Here is a 14,555-nt window from a genome sequence, read left to right on the forward strand (position 1 = left end):
AGGCCTTACTCTCTTTGAAGTCCACCCAAAAAACCAACAGGAAACAGACTCATGACAGGACCACAGGAGAAACTTCATTTATTGTTGTTGTTGTTGTTGTTTCTTTTTGGGTCACACCCGGCAATGCTCAGGGGTTGCTCCTGACTTTGCACTCAGGAATTACTCCTGGCAGTACATGGGGAACCATATGGGATGTTGGGAATCAAACCCAGTTCTGCCGCATGCAAGGCAAACACGCTACCCGCTATGCTATCGCCCCAGCCCCTCATTTGCTGTTTTCTGGGGCAAAAGGTTGAGAATCCAAGAGACAGGGAAATAATCCAGTGGGTTAGGCACTTGTCTTGCATGAGGCTGACCCAGGTTCGATCCCTAGCACTGTGTATAGTCTGAACACCACTATAAATGATCCCTGAGCACAGAGCCAGGAGTAATCCCTGAGTACCACTGAGTGTGACCCAAAAGCTAAAAACCGAATCAAATAAAAAGATTTAATGTTAAAGAATCATGTTAGTAGAACTTCAAAGAGGAGGAAGGATGTGGAAAGGAAGAATCAGAGATAATAATGTGCAAGTTGAGAAGTTCTTTTATTTTTCAGATGTAATATGGATATTTGTATCAGTACAAGTCATAATAATGTACTTTTTCATAATAAAAGTTAGGTAATGGCAGTTAGGGGAGATTTGGTCTGCTTTGGACAATTTGCAGAGTGTCATTTCAAAAGGACTGGAGCTTTTGTGACATTTTCCTCCTTTGTGAGTACAAGGAACAGTAGGGCTGGTACAAACAGCTTTGAACTTTTCTACATCCTCATGGATGAATGTGTAGTTGTTTATGCATAGGCTGTTGGTCATCTTTATCTTGGGTGCCATCAAGTTATTGCAGTCTCTCGCCATCAAGTCATCCCCATGTTGTTCATCGCTATGTTGAGAGCGAGTCTCAGCTCTGAGTAAACCATCTATTCCAACCTTGTCTTCACTGAGGAATGTCTGCTCTGACCACTCAGGCAACATCACACCTCTGATGTTTTGTGCCAGACTCTCTGCTTTTTGGAAACTCATTTCCCCTTCAGAGATCTCGACCTTATCCTGTGAGTCGCTGAACCAAAACTCACTCAATGCCTGGTCATTATCCTCCAGGACTGTTGAGGCCATGGGAAACCTCATGCCCAAGCCTCTTCCCAGACACAGTAGCAGCAGTAACATCATGAATAAGATCTGCACCATAGCCAGCTTCATCTGCCTAGAAGAAAGGAAGGAAACAGAAAAATGAACAGCGACGTGAGACTTTACTCCAGCAGAGACCCTGGTCTCCCCAATCCTGACAATGCAGTTTTTGGGCAACTCCTCTCCCCCTCCATTCTCTATTTACCTCATCCCCTTTAAGGCAAAGATCCTTTCTTATTCTTGATCCATTTTTCCTGTCCCTCCCTACAACATTTTCTATTGCTGTATAATAACATGGATTTGAGACGGCAGGAAGATGACTGGGAAAACCAGTTCTGAACTAGCTCATTTATAAGGGAAGATGACATCAGCTGGCTCTTAAACAGAAATTAGTTCCATGTCATCAAAAGAATGGTTGAGAAGACAAGTAGAGTGTCACACTTCTTTTTAGAGAATTCTTACAAATGAACTTCTGAGTAAAGGGCTAGAATGAGGCCACCTATTTTTTTTTAAGGCGATACACTCAGCAGAGCTACTGGGTTGGGAGTCAGCAGGGATGTCAGCAATGGAGGGGGAGGGTGCCCTGTAGGGCAGGTGATGGAACTCAGGATTGCAAACATGCTAAGCATCTGATCTACTGCTGGTGCTAATTCCCTGTTCTCTACTAGGTTTTTAATCTTATTTACTTTGTATGAATAACTCTGAGATACAGTTACAAAGTTCTTCCTGATTGAGTTTCAGTCATGCAATGTTCTAACACTTTTCTTTTCACCAGTGTACACTTTCCACCACCAATATCTCCAGTTTCCCTCCTGCCTCCCCATCCTCTCCTCCAGCCTACCTCTATGGCAGACATGTTATTTTTGTTCTTTTGACAACCAGTCACCTCCTTTAAAACTATCCTTCGCCACCCCCCAAACCAAAACAAATTCAAAAATCTGTGTACTGTAATTCATTCTCATTCCACTGCCACGTGGCTCCCTGAGCATCACAGGGTGCAGTCCTAAGGTCTGGAGCAGCACAGCATCCTGGGATCCTTGCATTAAATTCCCTCTCTGGTTGGCTGACAATTGCTGGGAGGGGACCCTTAGGACTCCTGAGGACTGTTTGGAAAGACCCCCTTCATGAAGGGACTTTCCCAAGCCAGAGCCAATATCCCTTGAACCAGTCAGGAGTGATCCCTGAGTGCAGAGTCAGGAACAAAGCCTGAGCAGGGCTGAGTGTGAGCCAAAAACCAAAAAAAATTTTTTAAATGTTTAAAGGACTACTAGAAAAAAATATTTCTATAAAGAATATGGGGAGGGCTGGAGCAATAGCACAGTGGGTAGGGCGTTTGCCTTGCACGCGGCTGACCCGGGTTCGATTCCCAGTTTTCCATTTGGTCCCCTGAGCACTGCCAGGAGTGATTCCTGAGTGCAAAACCAGGAGTAACCCCTGAGCATCGCTGGGTGTGACCCAAAAAGCAAAAAAAAAAAAAAAGAATATGGGGATACTAGCTAAAATATGAATATAAACTGCAGAACAATAGATGTATTAATGTTTGAAATCCCAAAATTTAACAGAGCTATGATCTTTCTCTCTCTCTCTTTCTCTCACTGTCTCTGTCTCTGTCTCTCTGTCCCTCTCTCTGTTTTTGGGTCACACCTAGCAATGCTCAGGGTTACTCTTGCTCTGCACTCAGGAATCACTCTTGGCTGTGCTCTGGGGACCACACAGGGTGCCATGGATCAAACCCAGGTCTTCAGGATGCAAGGCAAGTGCCCTGCCCACTGAACTATCTCTCTGGCCCCAGCTATGATTACCTTTTATGATTATTTAAGAAAATATATTTATTTTTAGGAAATAAACCAGAAACATTAAGGAATAAAGGGACGCAATGTATACAACCTATTCTCAAATGGATCAGAATAAGATTATATGTACATGGACATACATCTATGTTTACAATGAAAGAAAATAACTTTTGAAAAATGGGGGAAGGTTTTTTTTTTAAATAATATATCTAGGAAGAGGGTCTTCAGGATTTCCTTGTATTGTTGTTTTAACTTTTCTTTCAAATTAAAACTATTTCAAAAAAATTTGAAAAAAAAGAATTTCCTATATTGTCCTCTGGGCTACTCCACATTTCTTACTTACCTATACACCTAAGTAGCTTCAAAGATTTTGGGGTCCTCCTGTTCCTCAGTTCTCTCTTCCCAGGGATTTCTTCTCACTGAGAAGGGCCCTGGATGGCGGTCTGAAGAAAGATGAAAATCTCCTCTTGGCCCAGGTGTTCCTAGACCCAGTCTTGTATCCTAAGCCTACCCCCGTCCCACTCCCACACCTGGCACTCAAGGGAACACTCAGATATTTCTTTCTCTCCCACAAACTCTTTGAAGTAAAGCTATTTGGGCACTGAGACAGCTCCAGATATTTAAGACAGGAAACGTCTCCAGCCTGGTAAACTATAGTCAATTTTAGCAATCAATTGTTCCACTCCTAAATTATACCCACTGGCCTGTGGTTTTTAGCAGCTTGGCCCTGCCCATAACTTCCAAACTAAGTCATTTCTTAATAGTCTCTACCTGGACCTCCTTTAACCCTGTTCTGTCGTTTCAAAAATGTTAGTAATCTTGGCCTTTGGGGGTCTCATCTCTACAACACAGTTGTTTGGCTTTCACCATTTAACATTTTAAAATTATATTTGTTTTCGCTTGGAGCTTTAGATTCAGTGATAAATTTTCACATATCTTTAACCATGAAGCCTTTCCCAGTCCTCTGCCCACCAGTCCCTTCTCTGCCAACCAACAAATTCCCCTAAGAATTGTCAGAGAGGGGCTGGACCTATCAATAGCACAGAGGGTAGGGTGTTTGCCTTGCACACGGCCAACCCGGATTCGATTCCCAGCATCCCATATGGTCCCCTGAGCATCGCCAGGAGCAATTCCTGAGTGCGAAGCTGGGAGTAACCCCTGTGCATCGCAGGGTGGAACCCAAAAAGCAAAGAAAAAAAAAAAAAGAATTTTCAGAGAGGCTAGGAGATAGAACAGTGGTTACCGTGCATAGTACAGTGGTACTCAAGTTGGATTCCTGGCACCACACAGTGTCATGTACATTGCTGTGTGCGTCCTTGGGGGTCTCTGGGTACCTCAGGGCCAAAGCAGTATGGCAGTCTCAAGCCCATGCATTGAACTACAGGCTGAGGTTGGCCAAGAATTACCAATGGGGGTCTCACACCTCAGGAACACCACTTGGTAGGTCCCTGCTTATGCAAAACCTCACCAGAGTTTTCAAACCTGATTATTTAGCCTAGATGAACCCACATCAGAAGCTGCCCCGTAACTCAGTCTCTATAGCCTGGTGAGTCAAACCAAAATAGTTACAATGTTAATTCTGCTTACTTCTTTAGCTAAAAGTGACACCATGAGATAATATTTCTTTTAACTCTCTGGATATATATATATTCATACATACATACATTATATATATATGTATGTGTATATATATTACTGTCACTGTCATTTTCACTGTCCTCCCAATGTTCATGCTGGAGCGGACCCAGTAACATTGTGACACTTGTTACTGTGTTTGGCATATTGAATACTTCACGGGGAGCTTGCCAGGTTTTGTCGTGTGGGCGAGATACTCTCAGTAGCTTGCTGGGCTCTCCCAGAGGGCAGAGGAACCGACCTCAGGTCGGCCATGTTGGCTGCATACAAGGCAAATGCCCTACCAGCTGTGCTATCGCTCCAGCCCATATATATATTGTTTTTTGGGTCACACCTGGCGTCACACCTGGCGATGCACAGGAGTTATTCCTGGCTCTGCACTCAGAAATTACTCCTGATGGTGCTCAGGGGACCATATGGGACACTGGGAATCGAACCTGGGTCGGCCATGTGCAAGGCAAACACCCTAACCACTGTGCTATTGCTCCAGCCCATATATATATATATGAATTGGTGAAGAAATGATTCTCATATATATACGTATATATGAGAATTGGTGAAGAAATGATTCTGAATGCCCAGACATAGAAGATGAGTTGTCTTAGTTTATTTCTCTGAATATGTTATTTTATCTATGCATCATACTTGAGACTAGTAAAAGGACATACTGCATGGTTACTATAAAATATTGGATCTGGAAAATTCTCTGTCATGGAGGTTTTGCCTTGTATTTCAACCTGAGATGTGTAACACCTTCCTTTTACTTTATAGTGCATTCTCTACCTTGGAGAGTCACCCACTTCTCAACCTGAGATGTTATTCTCATCTCTCTGTCTCACTCTCTGGCATACTTTCCACCTTGAGTTGGAGATTGGCCCATATCTCAACCTGAGATGCTCTTAGCTTTTCCCTTTGGAGGAGAAGCCTGTATTCTCTCTTAAACGTTTCTCTCTCTCTCTCTCTCTCTCTCTCTCTCTCTCTCTCTCTCTCTTCCTCTCTGTCATTGTCTCTCTCTCCTGGTTTACAATAAAATCGAGGTACAAGATATTAGATGACTTGCCTGAAGTAATGAAGAGAGTGGGTCCCAGAAGACAAATGAAACGTAATCTACTGACTCCCACCCACTATCCCTCCTTCTGTACTCTGCTTAGCTGCTGATAGTCTATTGCAGTTGAAGCCATTTCTTCATGGAAGAACTGATATCAAAGCAAATGTACCTGAGTTTTTTTGTGTGTGTATTTATCCATGCATGTTTACATATATAGTTATTTATCTTATTTTAAGATTAATAATTATGTATTAATCTTAAAATTAAAAGTAAATCTTAAAATCTTAAATTACTTATTAATAATAATTACAACTTACTTATAAAGTATACTCATACACAGCTTCTCACAGTCTACAGAACCCCATCCCTCCTGACCTCTGCTAGATTTTATCATTCTTACAATCCTTGAATTCCCTGTCTAATCCCTGAGATTACAATTAGGGCTTTTACCCGTTCAGGTCTTGCCTAACTCTGCATTCACCTGGTAGATGGAGGAATTTCTGGGGGAGTAATTGCACATCATGTTCTTTCTAACTCAAAAATTTGGCAGCTTCTTCTATGTTGAAGGAATTTTGTTAATAATGTGTGATCAATAAAACAACCCACAGCCACCCTACTCAGGTGCATGGGAACTAACAACATCTACAGAAGTAGATCACCTCTAAGTCTCTTGTCGAGTTCTCTATGTTCTCACAGCCCACAGCTCTGCTAGGAAAGATGCCAACTGACATCATGGATTCACCCATTTTTAACAGCTTAAGTAACATTCACTCACTTCTTTGAAACAGGCTTAATAATTACCTTTAGGGATATTTTGTCTAAACATGTTTTAGAACTATCTTCATTCTCTAGTCTTGCATGCCAAAGATATGCTCTCTGTGTGAGTTGCATTCTTCTCATTGTTGTAGGTAGAGATATGGTGATGTTGGCTGAGGAAAGAGTGTCTGAAACCCAAAAGCACGAAATACAGGACCTGCATAGGACTAAAGAACCCAGAAAACCTTTGAGATGAAAAATTCTGGATCCAGAGCTTCATCTATACTCCTTGAGAGAAGAGGCTTAACCAGAGATGTCCGGAGCCTAACCAGGAGTGATTCCTGAATACAGAGACAGGAGTAGGCCTCAGTACTACAGGGTCTGGCCCAGAAACAAACCAAAAAAAAAAAAAAAAAAAAAAAAACCAAACCACCACCACCACAAAAAGCAATAGGCCAGAGAGATAGCACAATGCTTGTCTAGCACACTGCACACTTGAGAACCAAAGCGTTCAAGCCCTGCAAGGAATGGTTTCTGAACACAAAGTCAGAAATAAGCTCTAAGAATTACCAGTGTGGCCCTAAAACCAAAACATAAAATAAAAAATAGACGCTGGAGAGATCATTCAGGGGGTAGGGCATTTGCCTTGCACACAGCCAACCCAGATTCAATTCCCGGCATCCCATATGGTCCCCTGAGCACAACCAGGAGTGATTCTTGGTTGCAGAACCAGGATTAACCTCTGAGCATCACTGGGTGTGACCACAAAAGTCAAAAAAAGAAAAACACCAAAACAAAAAACAAAAAAAAACCTCAAACACTAATTTATCAGAGAGGCAAAGAAATGCATTTCTCCATTGGGGCAGGGTAGGGGTGCTTACTCACATTTGTGCCTGGGATATTCTCTTATTCAGTTCTCCATCTTGGGGGTTTGCCCTCAGCTCAACCTGGAAATTGTTTTTGGCTCGCTCTCTCTCTCTCTCTCTCTCTCTCTCTCTCTCTCTCTCTCTCTCGGGCTACATTCTCTCTTGAGCACAAAACTGTTTGTTTTCCCTCATATTTCTCAAGTAAATTAACCTTAGTTCACAATTCCTCTCCTTTCTGAATTTCATTTCTGCCAGAACAGGCTATAGACCAGAGTAGAGAGAACCTTGGAAGAGGCTGATTTTCCTTTTCCTGTAAAGAGTCATCCCTTGCTGCAGCCTGAGTTTCATGGCTCCACTGGAGAAATTGAGTGGCAGGGATTTAATCCCAGGTGGAAATCAGGGAGAATTTAAGGACTGTCATGAGGAGCTGAGGTCTGAGCTGGGCAGATGTTCAAAGCAGACTCTCCCAGTCCTAACCTCACAAGCCTTTTCTGGGGGATCCAGCTGGGTGATAAAGGAAAGCCAGAGACTCCCCTCTTAAGGCTGCCACTTCTCTCCCTGTTTCATCCACAAAAGTGACCTGCAACATTAGGTACCTACGTGACCTTCCATATTTGAAGTGATCAGATAGAGATCAGCACAGGCATGTTGATTATGGACAGTTTTTATCAACTCTAATATTTACCTAAAGGCTATAAACTTAGGTCAGACCTCAAGTCTTCAAAAAATAAACATCAGCATCAAATTCTTCGAAGTATATTTCAAATTGTACTTAGTTTGACTTGGCAAACACAGACTTTTTTTTCACCCCATCTCCCTTCTGCTGTCGCTATTGTTCTATGACGAGGTTTGCACACACCATGCTGGGGTGCTCACATGTTACTTTTTAAGCTGTGTTGCTGGCCAGGATTTGCACATCAGTTGTGATGCTAACACGTATACTCTCCAGGAGTCACATTGCCTGCCATGGCACTTGCATGTGTTTTTTGCTAAGGTGCTTGCCTGAGGCCAAACCCATTTTTTTGTGGCACTTGCAAAGACATGGCTATGGTACAGTCATAAATAGTTCAGGGGGTTGTGAAGAGAAGAGCTGCCAAGTTGATGGTCAGTGCATATGGAACACCAGAGATTTGAACACCATACTTACCTAAAGCACAGACTCACAAATATGTGCTTCAAGTTAACATAACTTAGACAAGTTTCTTACTATTTTTTTTCTTTTTGGGTCACACCCAGAATGCACAGGGGTTACTCCTGGCTCTGCACTCAGGAATTAGTCCTGGTGGTGCTTGGGAGACCATATGGGATGCTGGGAATTGAACCTGGGTCAGCCATGTGCAAGGCCCTACTTGCTGTGTTATTGCTCCAGCCCCCAGACAACTTTTGTCGTGTTTAAAAATACTTTTGTTATATCCAGAGAGAAAGTATAGTGGGTAAGGCAATTGCTTTGCACATAGCCAACCAGGGTTCAATCACTGGCATCTTAGATGGTCTCAGGGCACTGCCAGGAATAATCCCTGAGTACAGAACTAGTAGTAATCCCTGAACACAGTCAGATATGACCCCAAACCGAAATATATACATATATATATGTGTGTGTAATATATATAGGTTATATATATATATTACACATAGATATGATATGGGGGTGGCAAAGATGATTCTTCCCAAAGAGTTTCTTAATTCAAAAGGAAAAAAACTTTTCCCCTTTAGCATTGGAGGACTGAACCCTGTCACCCAATTCACAAATCCTACCTTCACTTGAAGTCATTAACTTTTTAAAAAAACATTGGGCCACATCCAGATCTTCCACATGAAAAACATCATCTTGTTGGATTATCTCATCCTGAAGTCATTCTGGTAACTAGGTTGGTTATTAACAATTGGGCCCTGGGCCAGTTTAGACACAATTTATGAATCTTAAAAAAAAATTTGGTGGTGGTTGGGGCAGCACAGCAGTAGGGCATTTGCCTTGCATGCAGCCAGCCAGGTTCGATTCCTCCGCCCCTCTCAGAGAGCCCGGCAAGCTACTGAGAGTATCTCGCCTGCACAGCAAAGCCTGGCAAAGCCTACATTTGGCATACGTATTCAATATGCCAAACACAGTAACAAGTCTCAAAATGGAGACGTTACTGGGCCCACTCAAGCAAATCAATGAACAACGGGAGGACAGTGGTTGGGGTCAAACCCAGGGCCTCATACACCCAAGGCTAGTGCTGAGTCACTGACCTTCATCCCCAGTTCCCAAGTTTTTATCTTTTGAAAGATTTGCCTTTTGTTCACACCTAGGGTACATCATACCTCAGTCCCCAGTAATGTGAGTGGAGTCTTTGATAAGCTAGTATGTTAAAATTTTAGAAGCCACCCCAAGAGAAATGTTTTTGTCTTTTCTTAACTCACTTCAAATATAAATTTCTCTTCTGTTGAAGGTGACTTGAGTATCAAAATTATAAGTAAAGTAAAGTAAAGGCCCTCCCGTTGATCGTCGATTTGCTTGAGCGGGCCCAGTAACGTCTCCATTGGAGACTTTGTTGTTACTGTGTCTGGCATATCGAATACTCTCGGTAGCTTGCCGGGCTCTCCGAGAGGGGCGGAGGAATCGAACTCGGGTCGGCCATGTTGGCCGCTTGTAAGGCGAACGCCCTACCCACTGTGCTATGACTCCAGCCCTATCAAAATTATAAAAACTTGAAATCTGTGCTTAAATAGTGAAGAAATTTCCTTTGAACTGCCACAGAGTAGCCCTTGAAACACTTAAATAATTAAAATTATTTGTCTAAAGTTCAGAAATTATTTACATAAGTTGGACCCTGGGCTGGAGCAATAGCACAGCGGGTAAGACGTTTGCCTTGCAAGCGACCAACATGGCCGACCCGAGTTCGATTCCTCCGCCCCTCTCGGAGAGCCTGGCAAGCTACCGAGAGTATCTTGCTCGCGGGACAGAGCCTGGCAAGCTCCCCTTGACGTATTCGATATGCCAAACACAGTAACAAGTCTCACTATGGAGATGTTACTGTGCCCGCTCGAGCAAATCGATGAATAACGGGAGGACCGTGACCGTGACTGTGAAGTTGGACCCTAGTCATGAATCAAGACTTCCAGACTTTTCTTGTTGTTTGGATCTTACCCAGTGGTGTTTGAGGGTTTACTTCCGGTTCTCTGCTTGGAGGTTGCTCAGGCAATGCTCAGGTGACCAAGTGGCACCGGAGATGGAACCAGCTCTTGCTTCATGCAGTCTCAGGAACTTTGATGCTCAACTCCTCTAGAACTCTTTTCAATAAATAAGTGATGCAGATGATGCAGAAGCAGTAGTAGTGGGTCTCTGTTTGTTCATGATTCCCAGGTTCTTCAATATTTTCAAGAATGAAAATATTGAGTAATAAATATGCTCAGATTCAGAGTTGGAAAGCAGAAACATTTATTGGAGAGTAGAAGAGATAAGAAAAGAAGCTCCTTAGTGCCACACATTGTGTCCTGTTCTCATTTTAAGTTCATGTAAACCTAAGACAACAGATATATTGTATTGGGCTACTGTGTGAAGGTTTCTTCCTGTGCAGTGGACTTTATCATATATTCTTACAAAAAACAAAAAAGAAAGAAAGAAAGAAAAAAGCCCCCCTTTGAACATTGTTTGATTGGAACGTAATCATGAAAATTTGTATGTCTGTAACTGTATCTCATGGTGATTCTCTAAAATAAATAAATAAAATAACAAATTAAAAATGAAAAAAAGGAAAAGAAAAGAAAAGAAGCTCCCCTAATGGGAAGGAACTTAGTATAGGACTAAGTTAAGATAAGGGAGTTTTGTGTAGGTCTTTTAAGGACTCCTGGCATTCCCATATCAGTTGGCAAGTGTTTACAAAAGGTGCCAGAAAATTACAATGATGTCTAGCTGGTCTAAATATTTCTGGGTGTTTTTGCCCCTTATCTTAGTCTCCCTGTCATCCTATGCTCCAGGATAGAGTTTTATGGTCTTAGAAATCTCTACGACTACTGGGGCAGGACTTTGGGAATAAAATGTGTCAGGTGAGTGGGGGAAAGATGGCAAGGGGAATCTGTGGCTTCCTTCTTCACTGCCAAGGGGAAACAAATCTTCCAGGTCTAATTTCCAATTATCTTAGTTTTCCTTCAGCCTAGACTCCAGGATTTCCCATTATCTTAGTTTCCCTGTCAGTCTAGACTCCAGGACAGAGTTTTATACTTCTGGGAAGCCTCAGGAATGCTGAGACAGAATCTGGGGGATGGAATGTGTGTCAAGTTGATGGGGGAGAGATGGACAGCTGGAGAGAAGAAACTGTGGTTATCTGTATCACTGGCAAGGGGAAACTGAGGCTTCCTCTTTCAAAAATAAGCAGCTATAAGTCCAACAAAATAAGAATGGGTTGTATGGGACTGAATAAACTGGTAAGTAAATTTGTGGTTATTTGTTTGTTTGGTTGGTTATTTGTTTAGAATGTGTTTTGACATTCTCCTTTAAGTTAATGTTGTTTTAATGTTTTAAGCTCTGGATATGAGACTTTTCACCCCCTTTATCTTGAAACTCTCTGCAATCCGTAAGAAATCTCTACAATTGTTTATTTAAATTGAAATAAACACTTTTGTTTAGCTCAGGGATGACTTTTGGTGTGACTCAGAGGACCATATGGGGCTTATCGAGAATTAAATTCCAGTTGACTAGGTACAAAGCAAACACCTTACCCACTGTACTATCTCTCCTGCCCACTAAAATAAACACCTTTAAATTACTGATTCATATTGATCCATATGCCACAGTCAAGAATTCAAAAATTCTTATTTAGTCTCTTTATTTTTCACAGCAATAGTTTTTAGTCTTGGTTAAGGAAGACAAAAATTTTTACTAAAAATCTTTTTACTAGGATATGATGAAAAAAATGGTTATACAAACCTTGCCCAGAAAGACATTTTAAAGAATAACACTCATTTAACTCAGGGCTATGAACCAATGCACACAAAGTCCTTCCTAAGAGTCTAGAACTTGTCTTACAGGATCTCATCTTTGTGGGAGAAAGGGAAGTCACTTCCTAGTTGGCAAGAACTTTAGAAAACAGTGAGGTTCTTGAGAAGAAAGACCCAAATTTATAGATACAACAAGTGAAATTGTTGGCTTGTTTGGGTGTTTGGTGCAATTTTGGTGCTGGTAGAGGGGCAGTAACTTTGTACACAAAAGTATGAACGTGTGACCAGAGTCCTATACAGTGGGTAGGGCATTTATTTGCTTTGCACCTAGCCAATTCAGATTCAATCTCCAGCACTCCATATGATCCCCCAAGTCCATCAGAAGTTATCCCTGAGTGCAGAGCCAGGAGTCATCCCTGAGCACTGTCAAGTGTGCCCCCAGCCCACCCCCCCAAAAAAAGTATGACTGTGTTATAACCATGTCTCCTCTATTACAATAATTGTTTTTGGTTTGGGGAATTAAAGAAAAGATTGATGCAAGAAAATGAGCTAGAAATCTGAGATAATAGACCTGCATCCTCCCTGCACCCACTCCCACCCCTCCTAAAAAATAAAACAAGCTTTTGTCTGCATGGTCACAAGAAGTGGTTTTTAAAGAGAACGAGAACAGAGAATTCCATGTCTAGGATGGGTGGATTGCAAACAGGTAGGTGGCAGATGGTCAGTGAATTCCCATGTAGGCTGGTTCTCTGAGGCCCATTCCATGTTTTCTTCAGACATAAGCCTAAGGTTTCTAAGTGAGGGTTCAACCCTTCCTTATTTTCGGTGATTGTGGGAAAGATAAGGTAAGGACAAGAGTCCCTGTCCAGGAGAGTTTGCTGGTGTTTTAAAATCTTTAACTCAGCTCTTCATTTCTTTGTGCCACTTTCAGTACCAGTTTCAGGGGCTTAGTTTTCTAAACAACAGCACAGCGGGTAGGGCGTTTGCCTTGCATGTAGCCGACCTGGGTTCGATTCCTCCGAAGCTACCGAGAGTATCCCGCCTGCACGGCAGAGACTGGCAAGCTATCCATGGCATATTCGATATGCCAAAAAAAGTAACAAGTCTCACAATGGAGACGTTACTGGTGCCTACTTGAACAAATCGATGAACAACAGCAGGACAATGCTGACAGTGCTGACAGTACTAGCTAAGGCTAGTAAAGTAAATAAATCAGGCTTCTTACAGTCTGATCTGGGGGGCAGGGAAGCAACACAACAGGCTGGAGCCCATGCTTGCCTTGCAGTAGGCCTGGAACCACCTTGAGCTGATGTGAGCCCTGAGCACCAAAAACAACAGACTCATCTGAGGGGCCAGAGAGATAGTGCAGGAGCTAAGACACTTGCTTTGCATCTGTCCAACCCTTGTTCAAACCCCCACTGCCTGGAGTAAGCCCTGAGCACTCAAGGTGTGGCCCAATGCCCTTCCTAAACTATGATCTGGGGGCCAGGGTTGTGACTCAGTGGTAAAGTGCACGCCTTGCATGTAAGAGACCTGGCTTTGATCCCTATCACTGCAATTATTAAAAAGTTGGTTCTGTGGTCTTAATAACAATAATATATGTAATCTGCCGTCACTGTCATAGTTAATCATCAATTACTCCAGCAGCACCAGTAGCATCTCCATTTGTCCTAGTCCTGAGATTTTAGCATCGTAAATTTTATGCTCTCTCTTTGTGGATGCGGCACGCCAGCTCCATGTCATGCTTGGCAGGGAATGTGCAGAGTTTGGTGTCCTAGAAGAGCCCCACTAGGTAGGCCTCGCTCACCTCCTGCAGCGCCATGACAGCCGAGGTCTAGGAGCGGAGGTAGGTCTTGAAGTCCTGCGCCATCTTGCACACAAGCCACTGGATGACAGCTGGCAGATCTCGCGTAGCGCCACAGATTTACAAAGGAAACCTATGAAGGCCTGAATGGCAAGAAAATGGTTTTGTTGGACCTGGATAAAGAATCCGGCCAAATCAAACACATTGTCCTCTTAGTTTTTTTCACTCCCATTAAACTAAGGAACGCTTCACGAATTTGCGTGTCATCCTTGCGCAGGGGCCATGCTAATCTTCTCTGTACCGTTCCAATTTTAGTATATGTGCTGCCAAAGCGAGCACTTGAGCGATAGCACAGCGGTAGGGCGTTTGCCTTGCACGCAGCCAACATGGCCGACCCGAGTTCGATTCCTCCGCCCCTCTCAGAGAGCCCGGCAAGCTACCGAGAGTATCTCGCCCGCACGGCAGAGCCTGGCAAGCTCCCCGTGACGTATTCGATATGCCAAACACAGTAACAACAAAGTCTCCAATGGAGACGTTACTGGGCCCGCTCGAGCAAATCGATGAACAACGGGA

At 43.0% G+C, this 14,555-nt stretch overlaps 1 protein-coding gene and 1 non-coding gene across 2 annotated transcripts; both read right to left on the reverse strand.

Annotated features, from left to right (window-relative positions):
- Positions 1-584: 584 nt before the first annotated feature.
- RNASE10 (ribonuclease A family member 10 (inactive)) lies at positions 585-3,390 on the reverse strand. Its single transcript, XM_056133937.1, has 2 exons — positions 3,296-3,390; positions 585-1,235 (listed from the first exon to the last, which is right to left on the reverse strand). The coding sequence occupies exon 2, from the start codon at positions 1,233-1,235 to the stop codon at positions 585-587; it is 651 nt and encodes a 216-aa protein (XP_055989912.1). The 5' UTR covers positions 3,296-3,390.
- Positions 3,391-14,214: 10,824 nt separating this feature from the next.
- Positions 14,215-14,321, reverse strand: LOC130042148 (U6 spliceosomal RNA). The gene has a single exon (XR_008795122.1). It is a non-coding gene; the product is annotated as a U6 spliceosomal RNA (small nuclear RNA).
- Positions 14,322-14,555: the final 234 nt, after the last annotated feature.

The sequence above is a fragment of the Sorex fumeus genome, unplaced genomic scaffold (genome assembly GCF_029834395.1).
Source record: "Sorex fumeus unplaced genomic scaffold, SorFum_2.1 ptg000098l, whole genome shotgun sequence".
Taxonomy (NCBI): domain Eukaryota; kingdom Metazoa; phylum Chordata; class Mammalia; order Eulipotyphla; family Soricidae; genus Sorex; species Sorex fumeus.